This window comes from Corapipo altera, unplaced genomic scaffold (assembly GCF_003945725.1).
Source record: "Corapipo altera isolate COAL_440 unplaced genomic scaffold, ASM394572v1 55, whole genome shotgun sequence".
Classification (NCBI taxonomy): domain Eukaryota; kingdom Metazoa; phylum Chordata; class Aves; order Passeriformes; family Pipridae; genus Corapipo; species Corapipo altera.
In genome coordinates, this window is record NW_020884882.1 from 2,968,400 (window position 1) to 2,987,580 (window position 19,181).

A 19,181-nucleotide genomic window follows, 5' to 3' on the forward strand; every position below is an offset into this window, starting at 1 on the left:
GGCCAGTGGCATCCTGGCCTGTATCAGCGATAGTGTGGCTAGCGGGACCAGGGCAGTGACTGTTCCCCTGCGCTGGGCGCTGGCGAGGCCGCACCTCGAGGGCTGTGTCCAGTTCAGGGCCCCTCAGGACAAGACACACATTGAGGAGCTGGAGCGGGTGCAGAGAAGGGCAGCAGAGATGGGGAAGGGTCTGGAGCACGTGTCTGACCGGGAGCGGCTGAGGGAGCTGGGGGGGCTGAGCCTGGGAAAAGGGAGGCTCAGGGGGGGCCTTCTTGCTCTCTACAACTCCCCGAGAGGAGGCGGGAGGCAGATGGGGGTCGGACTCTTCTCCAGGCAACCAGCGACAGGACAAGAGGACACAGTCTTAAGGCTGTGCAGGGGGAGGTTTAGGTTGGACATTAGGAAGAATTTCTTCACAGAAGGGGTGATTTGACATGGGCTGCCCAGGGAGGTAGTGGAGTCACTGTCCCTGGAGGTGTTTAAGAAAAGGCTGGATGTGACACTCAGTGCCATGGTCTAGTTGACATGAGGTTATAGGTGCACTGGATGATCTCGAGGGTCTTTTCCAACCTAATTGATTCTGTGGTTCTGTGAAATCATTGATGGGGCCCGACAGGAACCACCTTTGCACAGCCTGGAGCTGGACTCCTTCCTCACTGGCCAGGGAGCACCTCCTGTGTCCATACCCTCCTTTGAAATACACCTTGATTAGTTTCTTACCCTTCCCCTGTGCTACTTTCAGTCCAGTTAATGCACATTTTCATTTCCCAGTATTCTTTTATTCCTCTAAAAACTTCCAAGCAGTACTACAGGAACACCACATCTATAGCAGCGTGATCCTGAACCACATTAGACATCGGGTAAAGGTGTGCAGGACACATTCAAGCCTTGGAGAAAGCTTTTGAGGCTGCTGCTCCAATGCACACACCTTGGAACTACCTTTTTCTGTCGTGAATCCTGATGTCAGGCTCTGTGTTCGTGTTTTTGTATATTTCTTACCTTAAAAAGTTATTTCTGGAGTATAACAGTAGCTACGAGATTCTCCCCCGCACACCTCAAAGATTCCTGCTATTTTAAATTCAGAACACCACCAGATCTTCTTGGCATTTCAGTCCCCCAGAAACTCAGAATCAAAAGAAAAAAAAAAAAAAACAAAACCACCAAACCATAGACACTTTGCTACACATTAATTGCATTTTCCTTTCACAGTCCCCAGAACAGGGTTTGATTTTGCGTTTGTATCCTGTTGCCCTCCTGTGGTCAAACCTCACCAAGTCCGGGAGCTGTTCTTAAAGCTCTGTCTGCACGCCCTTCAAACAGGCTGAATTATTTCGTGTGGATTTAGTGAAACAAAAGTCCTTCCCCAGATTCTTTCCCCTCGCTGTTTGTTTGCTGGAGCTCACCCTTAACACAGGTTGAGAGATCTCACCTTGCTCATTCCTCTCACGCCGCGGTGGGATTGGCTCCTCCGAATGATTCACCTGTTTTTCCTTTGAACCAGAGACAAGGTTTTCACACTGGAGTCCAGGGAGACTCAACAAAATGCCTTCATCACTCCAGAGCCTCTCAGGTTCGGCTGCCCCTTTGTTCAGCTCAGTTCAAAACCTGCCACTTATTTCCGTGTGATGAGAGGTTTCAGAGAGGCTCAGGGTGCCGTGCCCTGCACACTGTAAATTGCAGGATCAAAGCCTGGATTATCTCCTGTGGGCCCCGGAGGTGACTCACCAATACCATCATAAGACAATTTACTTCAAAACACCTACAGTACTTAGCTAAGTTTTAGAGTTGTATAACACCGTGGGTTGTTGATTTGATATTTTGTCACTTCCTTTTTATTCTCCTGCCGTTCCTTCCTAATCGTTGGAACTTAGTTTGTCAGTTTATACCGAGCTGGAATTTAGCTGGCAGGATAATTGGATCTCCTAGCACAATGTCATATTAAGTAGGAATCATGGATAATGACCCTGCAAAATTAGTTAATGGAAAAAATGTTTAATTGCTGCTTGAGTGATATCGATCACATGCAGTTATTCTACCTGTGTATTTCTGTGTTCCATACCACTGGAACCTGCACAGTACAGGGACTTGTGCTTGCTCAGCAGCAAAAATTCACACTTCTCCTTGCTGAGTGTCCCGAGGTTTCTGTGGGTCCTGACCTTGAGTTTATCACGGTTCCTCTGGAAGGTGCCTCCATCAGCACTTCCCCAAACTGAGCACTTTGTGCTACCCTCCAGGTCACTAATGAAGCCATGGGGTGACATGAACCCCAACAGATTCCCTGTTGATTACCAGCTGTCAGCTGGACCCCAGGCCACTTGTTTCTACCCTCTGAGCTCAGTGGTCAGGCTGGTTTCCAGCGGGTCTGACTGTGTTTGCCCAGCCCTCACTCCAGTGTGCTCACAGGAGTGATGTCAAAAACCTCACAGGCAGTTCACATCTGCTGCTTTCCATGTTCCCCACAGCCTCTTGTCTCAGCCCAGAGGGCAGCTGTAATTGTCATCCTGTGACTGATTAAGATTCCTGGCTCTTTCTCCTCTTATGTTATTTCCAACTGAGGAGCTCATAATTTTCTGCTATTAATCCCAAAGAGCGTGACCTTGTACTTCGCAGCACTGAATTTCAACCCCTTTCTACTATTCCAGTCCTCAAGGCTGGCAGCTTTTCATCTTCTCTAGAATACTATGATCCTTCCCTGTATTTTAAATGACTCTCAACTTTGATGGCAAGTTGACTCAGAATAGGGAGTTTGAGAAATTACAGCATGAAAGGAAGTAGACTTGGCATGGATTTGGCTCCAGGGTAGTAGTGTTCTGTGTTGAGCTACAGAAGGATTTTTAGTGAAAAATTTTTTCTTCCTTGCAATCCCCAGTGCATGGGAAAATCATTTCCAAAAGGTATATAGGGAGTGAAGGGAGTGTGACCTAGAAAAACTAGTAAGATGCATGTGTCAAATCCAGTTAATTTTTTTTACTAATCTTACTGATCTATATATATAAAATGCTGAACACTTATCTTCCCTGTGCTTGGCCTTAAGCCACGTTCTCCATCAAAGGCAAAGAGACCCTGCTGACACTTTCCTGGTGAGTAAATCAGTCATGAGAGCAACATATTTCTTCTCCAACAAACATATAGAAAGCCATGTATCTGAAACTGGGACTCCTGGGTTTTCCAGAGCTCAGCATATTCTTGAAACAAAGGTATTCAGGCTCCATCCTGCTTTCTCCCTTGCCTGCCTGGCAAGCCCTCTGGTCTCATCATGCTGCTTCTGTCCACCTTCATCCTCTTTCCCAGTGCTTTTCCCAGGAGCACTGCAGTGAGTGGGGGCACAGGGCCTTTCACCCTGTCCCTGCACACCCACTTGTGCACTGGACCCTTCACAGCTGCCCATCCTTCCTGCAGACGTTTCCTCTCTTACCAAATGTGAATGAGGCAGTGCAGTAATTTTATGCAAATCCATGTGCAGATTAAAAAATTAATCAAATTCTGAAATTTTCATTTAAAGAGATTAGTCTTGAAAAATCCCCCATCTAATCCTCCCAGAATAGACACTTGGAACAAGCCTTCCCCGCTTTGTTTCCCTCCTGGGTTCAGTGCATCTCCTGGAAAAATTTTCTCGTAATGCTTTTGGGACCGTGTGGAGCAGCGAGTTTGAGTTTCAAGCGGGGCTCACCAGGCAAATTAAAGTTGATATATCAAACGATAGAAGAGATGTGTCAGTAAGTGGGAGCAGGGGAGTTTGAGGCAGTAAAATCCCAGCTCTGTTGTACTTCGTAGGTGAACTCCCCTGGTGATGCAGGAGAAATGGGAGCACTGAGGCTCAGTGAGTGTAATGTTAATTTACGTACCGAGGGGCCAGAAGAAAGTCATGCAGCAAGAAAAACGAGGAGCAAGAGACGCTGCTAAAACTTGCTGTGTCTGGGAGTTTACTGCTATAATCTGTCTTTTAGAGCTTGAGCTCAAAATTATCCTCAGGGTTTGATCCAGTGCCACCTCAAATGTTTTCCAAGCCCCTCAGGGATTTTGGAGTTGGCCCCGTACACAGTGGGCCAGCCACCAATCCCTGCCACACCAGGGGAAATCCAGAGACATCCCAATGACATTAAAACTAACCTAACTTAGGCCCCCGAATCTCTCAGCTGAATTAGACATTCTGGTGCATGAATATACAGCATCCTCTGATCTTGCAGCACCTGAAATGCTCAGGATGTGTCTGTGGTTGGGTTGGCCTGCAACAAGCTCAATTACCCCAACTTCAAGAAAACCACAAGCCCATGATGCAAATCCTTGAACAAACCCCCAACCACGGCACCTGGAATAGCTCAGCTCTGCCCAGCGATGGCAGACTGGCCCCTAGAAAGGAATATTTTTCTGGCTTTCAAGCAGCTGCCATGGAGTGAGGTGCTGGCTCATTTTTCTCACTGCATGGGCATGGCCAGCTCATTTGTTCACTGTTTTCCTCCCCAGTGTGACTCCAAGTTTATGGCTGAGGCTCTGCCCCGCTATGTCCATGCTTTTGGTCTCCTGCCACCATCCAATTTACTTGGCAGCTTTACTGCATTTCTGCCCCTACTGCTGGATTGTTTCTGTCTCCCTCTGACTTTGGCTCCTTGCCTGCAGAATTGCCTTAATTAAAAAGTTAATAAAAGGTAATGCAAACGAGTGTTTTGCCTGTATTTTATCACAGTCCAGCTCCTCTCCCTCCCTCTTTCCCAGAGAAGGTGAAAATAAGCTGGGGTTTTGCTGCTTTTCAGTGTGAGAGCTAACAGTGGAAATTTCTGCAGGCTTAGGAGGAGCCCTGTGAAGAAAGAGCTTTTAATGGTGTGTGTAGATTTATTATAAGTGTGTAGATTATTCATCAATGAAAGCTGAGGAAGTTTTCATTTAAAGGGGATTAATCTAAACCCCTTACAATCCTCCAGCTGTCTTTGGAACAGGTAATTCTTAGCATCATTTTCTTCCTAAGCTTAGTGCAAACTTCTAGAAAACTTTTCAAAAGACTATCCCAACTCCAAATTATCCCAAACGGGGACAAAGGGAAGGTGTGAAACCTGATCCCCGCTCATCCTATAACAGATCACCTTATATCCATACAGAAGAGGGCTCATACATCCCTATGTGTTTTCCCTGAGAAAGTAGGAAACAAAGATCAGTGCATGAAGCAATATGAGTCACATCATCAGCCCCTTCTCCCAGCCCAGATTCCTCCTAGCCAGCAGTGGGAAGAGGGAAATGCAGGGATGTGAGGGTGTAATTTCCCCACGTGCAATATGCAGCAGCTGACGGGCAGTTACATCATTTCTAAACCCACCATCTCTGGAGGGAGTCTAAAAGCTGCCATTTGGGTTATTTTTCTTTCCATGACTGCCTGTGTTTTGGGTGATGTTCAGTCCTCTTGATCTTGTTTTTAAATCCCCAGAAAAATGAGTAGGAGTTTTATTTTTTTTCGTTAATATCTATATTGGATTTCATAGCACTTTTAATTTATAGCTGTTTCCTGATGACATTTAGTACCCAGTGCCTGAGACTGTATAAATAAATTACATAAAAATGGATTTGTGGCATCATTAGCAGCACCCCCATTCCAAGGGGAGCCTCCAGTGAGCCTGTGTGTCTAATCAGAGCTGACAAGGAGCAGAGTTACACACTGAGACATCCAAAGCTAATGGATCTGTGCCAAATTCAGCTCTCTGTTGCATTGGTATGAAGTTGGATAACCTCTGATTGCAAGTGGGTTTTTACACCATGTTTACTCTGCATTTACACCTGGGCTCTGAGATCAGTGTCAGGCAGTGTGCCCTAAAATCCTGAGAAGCAAAGACACTTGCTGACTTCACCAGACTCCGGATCAGGCCTCGATGGTTAAAATATAATCTGAGTTCAGAGTGCAGAAAACAGATTACATGCCTGCTATTGTAGTGAAATGCTTTCCAGAGCAAGCATTAGCAGTATGTACACAAGTGCCAGATGAATTAAACTGGCATTTATTTTCCAGCTCCAGTAGGAGAGGATTTCTCTTAAACAACTCATGCCTGCTGTGTTGTGTCTGGAGCTGGAGCTGAACAGAGCCGCCAGGAGGGCACGTGTGACAGGAGCCACTGTTGCAGGTCTGCTTGTGCTCAATTCCCCCGGTCTTCAGGGTCAGCCGTGCACAGAAACATCAAGGTAGAGACAGAGCCTCTTAAAAACTCTGGGGCTTTATTTTCTGCAATTCCCCTGGCTCCATTTAAGCCTTTTTCTCCAGCCACTTCTGCAAACCCTGTATCGCAGCTTAGGGGAGGTGATCTGGGGCATGATGCACCTCTGCTTTGTAACACCTTCTTCTGATTGCACTGTGCTGCCAGGTGAATCAGAGACCTGCTGGGAACAGAGATGCTAATCTCAGTTCCAGAGAGGTGCACAGCTAACTTCACTGCGAGCAGCACAGTCACTGTGGCTCTCACTGAAGAGGGGTCAGTGGTTTGTGCTGCTCGCAGCATCAGCTGCCATGAAGTTTAAGAGTCTAGTAACAAAGTGGTCAGGACGCCCTGTCTTTTATTCTCTTCTCTCATGGTTGAAAAGCCAGTCCTGAACAATATCTGAAGAGAGTACAGATAGGAAGTTAATCTGCCTTGGCTTTTGCCTTTAAAATCTGTTCTCCTAAGTATTAAATAATTTATGGTTAGGCTCGATCTTAAGGGTCTTTTCCAAAATCAGTGATTCTTAGGTTTCTTTCCCTGACAAACCTTTGATTCTCCATATACCTTTACCTGCAAGTCCCTTGTCCAATAGATTTCAGAGTGTGCCTGAGAAGGTGCTTGTGTAGAGGGTTTTTTGTGTAGAGCCTTTGGGTCCCTACAGCAAAATTAAGGCAGATTTAGGCCTAGAGGAGCTGTTGAAAAGCTTCTGTGGCTTAATCATTAACACCTTGCAATGCTATGGGAGTGTCAGGACAAAGAGACCTCTGGACTCCTGAGCTTTTACAGAAGAATCCAGCCACTTGCACTGAAACACTCCACTTACCAGAGAGAGGATTAACTCTCTCAGGTAATTTGATTGAGTCTGTGATTGAGTGTGTTGCCCGGGCTGCTTGAGCCTCCTGGCACCTTGCCTTGATTGCCGTGAGCGGGAGGGATGCAGATCACAGGGATCTTTGATCCTGAGAAACCGGCAGTGAACTTGCTGCCAGTTAACAGAAGGAAGGAGAAGCGCTGGGAGGGAATAGATGCCTGTGTGCTGGCAGGGGCTGCCTTTCCTCTGTCAAGACAAGTATCTGCCCTTGAGCAGCTGAGATCTTTCGGTCCATGCACAAATCTGTTGCATATAATGCTAATGCTCAGTGGAGACCAGCTCAAATGGGCTTTCACAGACACGGCTGGCAACTTCGCCTGGATCTGAAGTATTATTTGGGCTCTAAATGTGATTTTAATGGATAATGAGAGGACTAAAACATAAAGGCAAATGAAGCTTTGTGTTAATTTGCTGTTTGGTGAGGAAACCTCATTACTGGTCTCTCTGTGGCCACCAGCAGCAAGGGATCAGGCAGCCAGCAAGCCTGTTGTTTCTCCTGAGTCCATGTCTTATGCTGCAGGGACACATGGGACAATGCACAGCCAGAGAATGAGATCAGCATTTGGCCAGCACGAGGAAGGGAGTTAATGTAGTGAAAAGCTGTTCCACCCAGATGCCCTGCTCTCTCTAGGACAGAGAGCAGTTTCCACAGTTTGGAAAGGTGTCAAACGCTGAGCAAATAGAAATGATGGCTTGCCAGTGGCAAAGCGACAGTGATGGAGAAGCTGGCTGGCAGAGCTCACCTTCCCTGCGGGAGGTGATGGGATTGCAGAGGAATCACAAGCTGACAGGTAGTTTGAATGTGACACTGTCCTTCCCTCCTTCCTGCCTGGTGAGAAGTTTGAAAATGCTGTTCATATGGCACCTTAATCTGGAGGAAACAGGAGCTAGAGCTTCATGGTTCATGTTTTGACCTCCCTGCTCCCTCTGTGACAGCCCTGTCTCTTCTGCTAGCAAAAATGTTCACTTTCCCTTGCAGGTTGGAGGCTTCAGCTGTCCCAGCTCTAGAGGCCTTGCCAGTGCTGGCAGAGCGTGTACAAGCCCACCCCACAACACAGACTGGCTCAGCCTGGCCACCCTGTGCAGAATGTCCCTACGAGAGCATGCGCTGTCCCTCTTCGCAGCGCGGTGGGCACCGTCCGCCCGGCCCCGATGATGAAGAGGGCTCTGAAACTCCAGGGGGATAGGTGCCCTCAGCTGCTGGTGAAGGGCCAGGCCTTTCCAGTGAAGAGGGACCTGTACCTGGTGGGTTTTGGAAAAGCTGTGCTGGGGATGGCTGCAGCAGCAGAAGAGATCCTGGGAGACCACCTCATCCGTGGTGTCATCAGTGTGCCACTCGGCATCCAGGAGAGCCTGCAGCGAGCAGGAATGCAGTAAGGAGGACTGTTTCTGGACAGTTTAAGGGGGGGGGAGGTAGGCTACCAGATTTGTCCTCTGTGGGATGTTGCTGTGAACCCCTTCAGTCCCTTCCAGCTGCCCTCGCTCTGTTGCCCATCCCATCCAACCCACTGCTCTCATCCTAAACCACCATCATGTCCCAGTGGCACCAGTAACAGACCCCACCTCTTGTGCTGGATGTGCTGCCTCTCCAGCAAAGGCCATCTCCCTGTCCTAGTCACTTGCTGTACACCTCTGGTGCAGCAGGCACTGGCAGAGTGACAGCCTGGCTGCCTGTGTAGGTGCACAAGTCAGTGGTGTGACTGCCTCTCTCATCTCACCAGGGAGATGCTGCTGAAGCCACACAGCAAAATCCAGGTCATCGAGGGTGCCAAGAACAACCTCCCAGATGCAGAGGCTCTGAAGGGAGCTGTTGCCATACAGCAGCTGGCTGAGGGTCTGACTGCAGATGACCTGCTCCTCGTGCTTATTTCAGGTAGTGTGGGGCCCCCAGAGAATGGGGTATCCTGAGGCCATCCATGGCCATGAAGCAAGGGAACGCTGTGCTGTGCCAGGCCTTTCAGCATGGACCCTTGTACCTCTGTGATTTTTCCTCTCCCTTCCACCATCCTTTCTCCAGGGTTGCAGCAAGGGAGAGCACAGGGCTTCCCACTGCTGCGGTGGACACACTGCCTCCCAGCACTGTGGAGTACCTGAGCTGCACAGGCTGGGTCCTATAGTTGTGCCACCACTGTGAGATGGCACCTCTGGGCACAGCCTGGGCTCTGTTCTCACCTCTTGGCAAGGAGACGCTTTCTTCCTGCCCCCTTCTTACATTTGGGGATGCAGACTTGGAGATCCAAGCACTTAGTGGACTGGCACACTCTAAATTTTTGCAGGGGTGTGAGTCTGTAAGCTGAGATTCGTGACTGACCCTTCCTAGGGCTTGGCTGCCTCCCAGCCAGTGGAAATGCAGCCTCCAGGTACCAGCACAGTGCCTTGCAGGGGTCAGTCCTGCACAACTCCAGGCCCTGGCTGCTGGGACCCCAGGGTGTCCCCAGACCCAGGGCTGTTTGAGGAGAGTGGATATGGGGTATCAGAGGGATGCACTGCCATTGCCCCAGCCTGAGCTCAGCTGGCTGTGGGTGTCACAGGACAAAAGCACACAGGGGCTCTGCAGAAACCCCTCGGTCTTCTCTGCTCAGTGTTTATTCCTCTGTGGATGCTGAAGCCTGATCTGGTCCAGAGACAGTAATGCCATTAGGCAGACACCCAAGTGACTGGAATCTAGTTGTGCTTGCTGGGGATTCCCCTGGGCTTCCTCCTGTCTTTTGGCTATGGGGATCTCCAAGAGACTCCTCAGCCCTTCAGGGAGCCTGTGCAGGATCTCCCCGTGGCTGTGACTCCCTTTGCATGTGCACTCCCACACAGCAGCCGGTCCCCAACTGCTCCTACCTCTCAGCTAGATCCCTGGCTATTGACTGAAACACAGGCATTTGCATTTGTTTTTCTTGCTCATCATGTTTTATTGATGCTGATTTGTCTCAAACCTCTGAGCAGGCTTTGCCTTTTGACAGTATCTTTCAGCTGTACTTCTGTGCGTGTTCTCTCTGCTCAGTTCTTGCTCTTTTCTCCTCTGTATTTTCCATCCACTTTTCCATTAGAACCTTGCCTTCTTTTCCACGTTTCCAATGCCTGCTTGTATCAGACAGGATTTCCGTTGTTGAGGCTGGACCCCTGGACTCAGGGTGTGCTTTGTCCTTTGCATTACTATCTTCCCCTTCCTTTCCTCCCAGACCAAGATGAACACAGTTCAGGGATTTCCAGTCTTGCTGCATCCATAGTTGATAGGGGGTTTTTTGTTGGTTTTTGTTTGGTTTTTTTACTCAGTGTCCTGAATATGGAGCCACCAAAGCAGGCAGTGTCTCCATGTGCATAGCACAGACTACTGTGTGAGCTATGGATGCTGTGCTCCCTGCTCACCCCTCCAGGTGAATATCAATGTAAGGACACACTAGTAGCCCAGAGTACTGGTGATAGTAGTTGCTGTCCCTTTTCTGTCATCCCCACAACACTGGAGGCATGTGGTATCCTGGTCTGGCATGGTTTACACTGCCAGGTGAAGCATAGCAGACTGCAAAGAGTACAGGACAGCAGTTATTAAAACCCATTGGTGAAGACTGAATTCTCCAGAGATGTTAGCTTAGGTCCTCAATTGCCTTCCCTCCATACACTAGTGGGGGAAGAGGAAAAGCTCAAGCCTTGCTCTTTTCTGTCCTCCTTTTCCTGCTATCCTGATGTCCTTGCCGTCTCTTCTGCATCCTAGGGGGTGGATCAGCCCTGCTGCCTGCTCCCATCCCTCCCATCCTCCTTGAAGAGAAGGAGAAGCTCACAAAGATGCTGGCTTCCCGAGGAGCTGCCATACAGGAGCTGAACATTGTCCGGAAGACTCTGTCCGTGCTGAAGGGAGGAGGGCTGGCCCAGCTCGCATATCCCGCACAGGTAACCACGGGGAAGGCCCTGCTTGCCCACAGATCACCCACCTACCCCCAAAGCAGAGGTTCAGTCAACTTACCTAAGCATGCTTGCAGGGCTTTTTCCTTACTAAGTGAACAACCTTTGCACGCTGTTTTGGGACTCTGTAGCTGAGATTTCACTGAGGACCCAAACTCTCAGGGAGACAGAGGTGGAACAGGGGGAATTCGGGCTTGGCAATCATCAGCCATCATCACACCACTCTCAGCACACCCCAACCCACACCTGGCAGGCACCTCTAAGTGCTGGTGCTTCACCACAGCACTTTCAAGTCTTGCTCTGACCCTTGGCTCCCCTGGGGGCTGTTCTCAGCATGTGCCATCACTGAACCCTCACTATGCTGGGCCTGACAAGTGCAGTGTCACAGGTTACATCTTCCAAAGTGATGGTCCAGCATCAAAGAGGACTGTAGATCTGTGGGTTCAAGAAGGGCAAGGTGACGCTTACAGGACCATAAAACAAAATTTCCCTGCCCTGTTTCCATCTGCTTTGATGTGGGGGTACTGCAAGTGTAACTCAGAGCAATACTTATGCCAGGGCTCTTGTGTAGTCACCTGTCTCTGCCTCCTGCAATAATCTATTTCTTTCTTCTACGGCATTTCTTTCCGTAGGTGGTGAGTCTCATCCTGTCTGATGTGATTGGTGACCCCCTGGATATCATAGCGAGTGGGCCCACTGCTGCCAGCTCCCACAGTGTCCAAGACTGCCTTCAGGTACTTGCCAAATACAACCTGCTGCACAACCTGCCCAAGTCAGTGGAAACGGTCCTCTCCAGCTCTCCCACCAAGCCCACCGCTCCAGAAAACTACTCCCATGTTTCCAACATCATCATTGGGTCAAATACTCTGGCTTTAGACGAGGCCAAACACCACGCTGAGAGCCTGGGCTACGCAGCTCTGGTTCTGAGTGCAGCAATCCGTGGGGAGGTCGGCCGTGTCTCCACGCTGTACTGCCAGCTGATCCGGCTGGTCTGCCTGGGCCTCGCCGGCCGCACAGAAGAGCCCCTCGGTGATGAGGTGAGGGGCAATCTCCTGCAGCTGGCGGCAGAGCTGGAGATCCCAGGTTTGGACCTTGCCAAGTTTCTACAGGCCCTGCGAGGATTAGGGCCTGAAAGACCAGTCTGCATCCTGGCTGGTGGAGAAACCACAGTCCAGCTTCAAGGGAGCGGCAAGGGAGGGAGGAACCAGGAGCTGGCCCTGTGCGTGGGGCTGGGGCTGCACAGGGCACAGGCCATGGAAGGCAGCAGCCCCCAAGGGAGGTGTGAGATCATCTTCTTCAGCGGGGGAACAGATGGGCAGGATGGGCCGACGGAGGCAGCAGGAGCCTTCTGCAGCCCAGGGCTAGTGGCTGAGGCGCTTCAGGAGGGCCTGGACGTGGAAGCTTTTCTCAGGAACAACGACTCCTACACCTTCTTCAGCCAGTTCCAAGGTGGGCATCACCTCCTGGTGACAGGCTTGACGGGCACCAATGTCATGGACATTCAGGCCATTTTAATTAGAGCCTTGGAGAGATCATGAGATGTCCCTCTGCAGATATCCAGATGCACTTAATTAGAACCAGGAGTAAATGAAAGCATCATTACTGCAGACAAATGCGAGCTACTTAAATTAGGACTCACTGTTGAGGGTGGTGGTATCTTTACAGAAAGAATCCACTAATTAGAGACATGAGTGGATGTCCACAGCAAAAGCAAGCACTTGTAACTGGGGTGATCAGAGAAAGGTAAGAGGTCACATTGCAGACAAGGAAGCTGGATTTAACATGCTTGTGACTTCAAGTGAAGTTGAAGACTTAACATGCTGCAACTACAGTTAAAAAATATGGGGAAGTTGAGGCCATGGCAGGGCTGCCAGGGAGAAACCTCACTGCACTGTTGCTCAAGAGCAGCTCAGGAGGGAGCTTTTGCAGGTTCACAGAAGTGCATTACAGTGACTGAAGGATGTAAAAGCAGTGACAGCAAGGCCTGCTCACCTGAAGCGTGAACGTGCTGGAGGGATATGGTGGGAATACCCAGCACCCACTCCACGCACCAGCACAGTGCCCTGCAGTTCCTCCCACAGCAGTGTATGAGGCGACACAGAGACCACAAGTCCAGCATGATGCAAACCCGGGAGTGTGGCTAAGGAGCATATTGGCAGAGACACTGGATGGGTGACACAGGCAGTGCACAGTGACATAGAGGGTTCCATACCTTCACTTAAGGAAGGGGATGAACAAAGTGCAGTGGCTCCTCCAGCCTCCTTCCCTCCACAGGAATATCTTCCCTGCTGATCCCTGATGGGAGAGCCTCCATGCCAGCAGCATGTACGCTATGAGCTTTCGTGGTGTTGTTTTCCAACTGCCTAGAAAACAGTCACGCATCCAGCCTGAGCCACTGACCTTTCTTCTGCGCTGAGGCAGAAGTCGCTGTCACTCTGATTAACTCTGCTAATTCCACAGAACAAAAGGCAAGGAAACCTTCACGCTCAGCTCTCCTGACCCATGCTGCTGAGCTGATCAAAGGGCAAAGCTGCCAGAGCTGTGCTCTGACAGGGAGCTGCTCCCCCACATGTACAAGGACACGGTGGTTTATCGTGGTTTTGTCACCTACTGCAGTGCGATATGCGGGAGAGCAGAGATGAGCCGGGTTTCCCAGGATGTGCAGCCCACAGTGAGGCTGGATTTCAGAAGGGCTTTGCCTGTAGCAACAGGCACGTTGATGGTTTTGGCTGGATATTCAAAGGACTTCAGCTCAGCAGCCGGTATGACCCAGCACGTCCGACTCCTTTTGAATATCCGGCTGTTTGTTACAGAGCCTAAGTGGGAGCTGAGCTCCTTTGAAAATCCAGCTATAATGTAATAGGACACGCTTGACTCAGACTCTTTCCAGACAGACCGACCTACTCCGTGTGGCTGATCTCATCTCGTGACATAAACGCACTGTTGTGCCAACACCGTGAGTCGTGGTGTATCTCACTGAGCAGTCCTGCACCCACCTGGATCGGAGAGTGGATTTTTGAGGAGGATACAACACCTCCTATTTTGGTTTTGAAGCCAACAACTAACAAGTAGGGATATCAGCAGGACCATCACGGGGCCCAGTATTGATGCCAGGCTGGCAGCTGGACTGTCTGGGCTACAGCCCAGGCACAGTGTAAGGCACAAGCCTGGGGATTTCAAAACCCTGGTCTTGCCTGGGATGGTTTAAACCCATCCATGCATCTCACTTGTCCTCAGAGTCTGAAAGTCTTCCGTAACATGCCTGAACTTGCTCACACTGGCAAACAGCTCCAAGATCTGCTGGGGGAAGTGTGCCAAGCGTTATAAAGCTCCCTGTGCCCCTGTGTAATGTCAGGGGGTGGTTGTGCAGGAGAAGCTGCTTTGTGCCGTGTGCTTTTCTCCGGAGGTCGCTGGCAGGTCGCCTGCTCCATGCCCAGCAGGCCAGCTCCACAGGGGCACCAACGCACGGAGATACAGCCACAAGTATGGGCTGCAGCCAGGATAACTGGCTAAAGCTGGCTCCACAGTGCTGGGAATGCTTCCTGGCCAGTTCTGCTCCAGTGGAATGCAGAGTGACTCCAGTTTCAGGCTGGGGTGCCTGGCAGAAGGGTCACTGGCACCTTCAGCAGCAGGTCCAGTGAGCCATAGGCCCACAATAACCCCCTGCCCACAGGTCTGCCACACTGCTGAGCACCACGCTGGCCCTTAGAGCTGCAGCCAAGTTCAGAAGACCTTGGGCTAGTGCTGGCTGGCTTCTCCTGGGAAATGCCTACCCCAGATACCCTGAGCAGTGTCCTTGCTTTCTGAATGGTGGTTTTTCACTAGCAATTAAAGAATGTGTGTTGGAGAGGAGAAAAGGCTAATAAAAGATTTGTTGAAAGGATGGAGCTGTTTGAAGTACACTTCACATCTACCTTTGCTTGGCCACCATATATGGGTTTTGTTCTTGTCCTTTCTTTCCTAGTGAAGAGATAACAGGAGAGGGAGAGGTTCACTAAGGATACCCAGGCTACAGAAATAGTTTTCTGATGCTTCTACCTGGACAGCTCGAAGCTGCATTTCCAAAGGGTTGCTTGGGTGGACCTTCTACCTAGGGACAAAAGGAGCATTGGAGTTTGGGCACCCCTCACAGAAAAAATATTGTTTTATTCCTTTGGACAGTGCTCAGCAGGGAATTGTCTGTTCCTGCTCCAGCCCAAAGCCAGCTCTCTCTGACCTGCAGTCCCTTCACAGACAGCAAAAGGCCCCACGCATGAGCCAGCATACATTTGGGCCACACTGGTCGGGTTTAGCAGGATTTGTGTGCTAACAATTGCATCTTGAGACACGAGCATCTCTTACCTGCCTAGTAATGATTTGCCTCTGGGCTGTCAGGGCCTGCCAGGAACGATGACTTTCCCATTGGGAGCTTGAGTGAGTCACCACAGCTGAGCAGGGCTTTGCAGCTTGCCGACGCTGTCCTGGATGGGATATTGGCATCATGGGAGTGAACCCGGGCAAGTGAAGAAACCCAGAGTGCAGCCATGGTCACAACCCATGATCCCAGTGTGCAGGCTGTGCTGGGAGCAGCTCCATGCCATCCTGGCTCCAGGGTGCTTCTGCCTAAGGCAACAAGTCACACAGAGAATGAGGACAACAAGAGCCACTTGGGTTTGATGCTCCCAGTCCCTTCCTTTTCTATCAGAAAAGCAAAACTTTCTATACCAGCCAGCCTCCAGGAGAGATCTGGGTGGAGATGGCCAACACCTCCCGGGCCATGTCCCTGTACATGGGCAGGGGACACTAGGACAGTCACTGGGAAAACATGCCCAGATGCTGGCTGGGGAGTGAGTGAGCAAAGCCCAGGTACGTTCAGGGTCGATTTGCTCCCCTAAGCTGGCAGCTCATAGCCAAACAGTGCTAATGGCCAGGAGAAGTAACTGCGTTATTAACAGCACGAGCTTTTGCCAGTAAATTAAAAATCTTGGCTGCCGCCCTTGGCTCTGCTCTTGCCTCTTAGAAGACATTAATATCACAGCTCCCCAGCATTTCCATTATCACTTCATTAAGGATCCAATAATGATAAATGTGGATGGTTTTATTTTGCACAGAGCCTGATTAATGGCTAATATTTCACTAGGTGTTAATGGGGCCCTTCCTTTATGGAGGCATTGGAAGGGGCTGCCTTTCATCTCCTCCACAAGCCACAATTTTCACTATTTTCGCTAATGTGACAGATTTAACGCAAACCTTGAAAGAGTAGCTGAAGCCTCTTGAGAAACTTTGAAGAGAGTTGTGCTTGGGGCAGCCCTTCTCTGGTGGCCATTCCTCAGCTCATTTTTCCTCTTCTTCCTCTTCCTCCTCCCCTGTCCTGCCAGCAGTGCCTGCACCCAGAGGTTGTCACCCATCTCCTGCGATACTGGGGGCCAAAACCAAAGAAGCAGGTTTCCCAGAGATGAGCCCATCAGGACAGTTACCAGGTCTCTCCACAGCACACATGGTGCAGAACCAGGCCCACCTTTGCAAGAGGGTGCAGTGCAAGGAGGAGTGGGCTTGTGCTGGCCTCACCCCAAGCATCTTGGCACCCCTCACCTGCAGCCCAAGAGGGCTGGGTAGCCTGGGAAGCAGGACAGAGTCCAGGCTGAGGCCAGCAGTCTTCCTCCAGCACCCCAGGGGACAGCTCTGGAGGCTCCTTCGAGTCTGGCTCCCACGGCACAGGAGCTGCTCTCCGCCGTAGGACCCCGGCGTATTGCACGGCTTCAATCCCTATATGAAGTGGGATGTATAATCACATAGGAATAAAAAGCCATACAAGACAGCAGGCTGTGAGTTGTTCCGTGCTGGCAGGGTGATGGGACAGTCCCTCTGCAGTAGCTGCCACGGCCCCCGCTGGAATGGAACTGGGCCCTGGGGAGCCCCCAGAAGCAGCCACCAGCCCCTGCACAGGGTCTGTGGGGACACAGAGGAGCCCTGCATCAAACAGAGAAGAGAGGCGATGTGTCAGCCAGGGGAAAGCACGGGAGGCCCCAGAGCTGCTGGAGAGGCAGCCCCAGGAGGTGTCAGCACTTGCTCCCAGCTAGCAAAGGCCTGCCACCCCAGCTCCCTGCTGGGAGCTGTGACAAGACTTGCCCTGTGGTATATCCAGACCTCCTCCCCTCTTCCAGTCCCCAACCTGAAACATCACCCTGCAGGGGCTCCTCCAGCCTAGGGACCTCTGCTTGCACCACCATCATCCCCACCAAGGCAATGGGCACCACAAACCTCCAGTACCATCACAAACACCCGGGGAGGGGAGAAAGAGGAGCCAGCCTCCTCGCCACAGAGGTTGGAGCATCCTTCTCCATCTGACTGTGGAGAGGAGAGCCCAGCGGGTGAAGCGAGCAGTTGCAGGGAGCTGTCAGCACCCAGCTGTCAGAGTCCAAATCCCCTGGCAGCCCATTAGGAGCAGCTCCTGGCTGCCTGCAGGAGCTCTTGACAGGGGGCCAGGCACCAGCGAGAACGAGCACAGATCCTCCACTAAGGAGGTGGATGTGGGTGGAATGAAACCAGGGAGCTATTACTCCATTGAACACCTACTGAAAGGCACTGGCACAGCCCCACATTTTGGGGGTGGGGGACAACCAGGGCAGGCTCCCTCACGAGCCCACCCAAGCAGTGCTGGGGATAAAGCCAAGTGCTGGCCAGCAGAAAGGGCCGTTTGTGCCACCTCCTCTCCTGCCTTTCTGCTCACATCCCAGTGGCAATTCTGGCATCCACGGGATGGGAGACCTGGAGCAGCACTTGGGGCAGGAGGAGATGGGTGATGGGTGCAGGCTCATGCAATACAGCCCAGACACACACTGAGAAGGGAAGCTTAAAAAAAAAAAAAAAAAAGCAAAGTAGCAATACACTCTCTGCTCTCCACCCAGTACCAAAAAAACTGTTTTTGCTGGCCCAGGAGAGCACAGCCAACCAGCAGCCTCCAGCCAAGCACCACAGTGTTGTCTTGGGCAGCACCAGAGGGGACAAGTCACTCCAAAGCCATCACCCTGGGCTCCCCTTAAGAATTTCAAGCCTCAGGCTGCCTTTCCAAGCCTCATGGCAGCACTGGGAACATCAACACTCTTCAAAACACCCCCAGAAACATCCTTCCATCCCCAGCATCCAGGTTTCTCCCAGGGCTGGAGCAGCTCAGCAGGGTGGACTCTGTACATCATCCATCCCTCATGGGATGTTCCTGCCCACCCTGCATGGTAGATGGGCAGGAGTCCTCAGGGAAAGGTCCCCTCGCTGGGGTAGCACAAGCTCTCACCCATCTGCTCCAAGAGCTCTGAAGAGGCGAGGGCCAAGCCATATTTTGGGAGGATGGAGGGGTTCTCCCCACTCTGGAGGGGGACAGCCCTGGCTCTCCCTCAGCCAGGCCGTGCCACAGAATTTGCCAGACCAGGCACCACGGCTCTTCAGAAAGCACAAACCCTGCAGCTCAAGGGGCTCAACCCAACCAAAATCCCCAGCAAAACCCACACAGGAGGCGAGTGGTTACAACTGTCAGCGTGGCAGGGAGGAGACACACACAAGTGACCACCACACCAGAGGGAAATGGACACAATGCCAGTGCTGCCGGGTCCTCAATCGCTCCTTAACTGCCTCCAAATCAAGTCAGCAATTACAGGATCATCACTTGATAAATGGTACGAAAAGATGCGTTTGTGAATCACTGCACCCCGGCTGGGTAAGAACACTGCTGGTGCTGTATTTGGGAGCAATTACTCTCCCCGAGCATGTGAATCATTAGGTATAATTACCCTAATAAATAAAAGGAAGATAACTCCAGTCTGTAGCCTAATCTAGAACAAGTGATTTTCGAGGAGAGCTGTGTGAAGGAAAACCAGGAGCATGAGGCAGAGGGAAAGCAGGAAGAGGAGAGCTTCAAAACCTGGTTTCAACCTCCTGTTAATCCCTCCCGTGGCAACTAAAACCAGCTGGCAGCAATGGAGTCTCTCCCACAGGTCCCTGCTGGAGTTTGGTGCCAGAGGATTTGCCCCAGAAGGCTCAGGTTTGGCTGAGACAGGGTTGTCCCTTCCTAAAGCAGCATCCCACTAGAGCATGACTTCTCTTGGCAAAAGTTTCCCTGCCACAAAAAGTGCAAAGAGGTTAAAAAAAAATAAATAAAGATTTATTTTGGGGGTCATGGGGGCAAGAGTTACTTGAGTCTAATGAAACCATTTTGCTTTTCTCCTGGGAAACACCGAAATAAAAAAAAAATACTCTAAACCCACCCCACT

The 19,181-nt window shown here is 50.9% G+C and overlaps 1 protein-coding gene and 1 long non-coding RNA gene across 3 annotated transcripts; one reads left to right on the plus strand and one right to left on the minus strand.

Moving 5' to 3' along the window:
- The first annotated feature begins 4,894 nt into the window (after positions 1–4,894).
- On the plus strand, positions 4,895–14,821 carry GLYCTK (glycerate kinase). The gene is given in 6 exon segments (XM_027640118.1): positions 4,895–6,104; positions 8,027–8,165; positions 8,168–8,420; positions 8,769–8,920; positions 10,751–10,926; positions 11,571–14,821. Coding segments are annotated over 5 exon segments (1,518 nt in total). The 5' UTR covers positions 4,895–6,104; positions 8,027–8,134; the 3' UTR covers positions 12,477–14,821.
- LOC113945671 lies at positions 13,189–16,944 on the minus strand. Of its 2 annotated transcripts, none has more exons than XR_003527167.1 (3): positions 16,510–16,944; positions 15,280–16,336; positions 13,189–13,301 (listed from the first exon to the last, which is right to left on the minus strand). It is a non-coding gene; the product is annotated as an uncharacterized LOC113945671 (long non-coding RNA). The 2 variants fall into 2 exon arrangements; XR_003527166.1 differs by having other exon boundaries at positions 15,280–15,540; positions 16,168–16,925.
- Between the last annotated feature and the right edge of the window lie 2,237 nt (positions 16,945–19,181).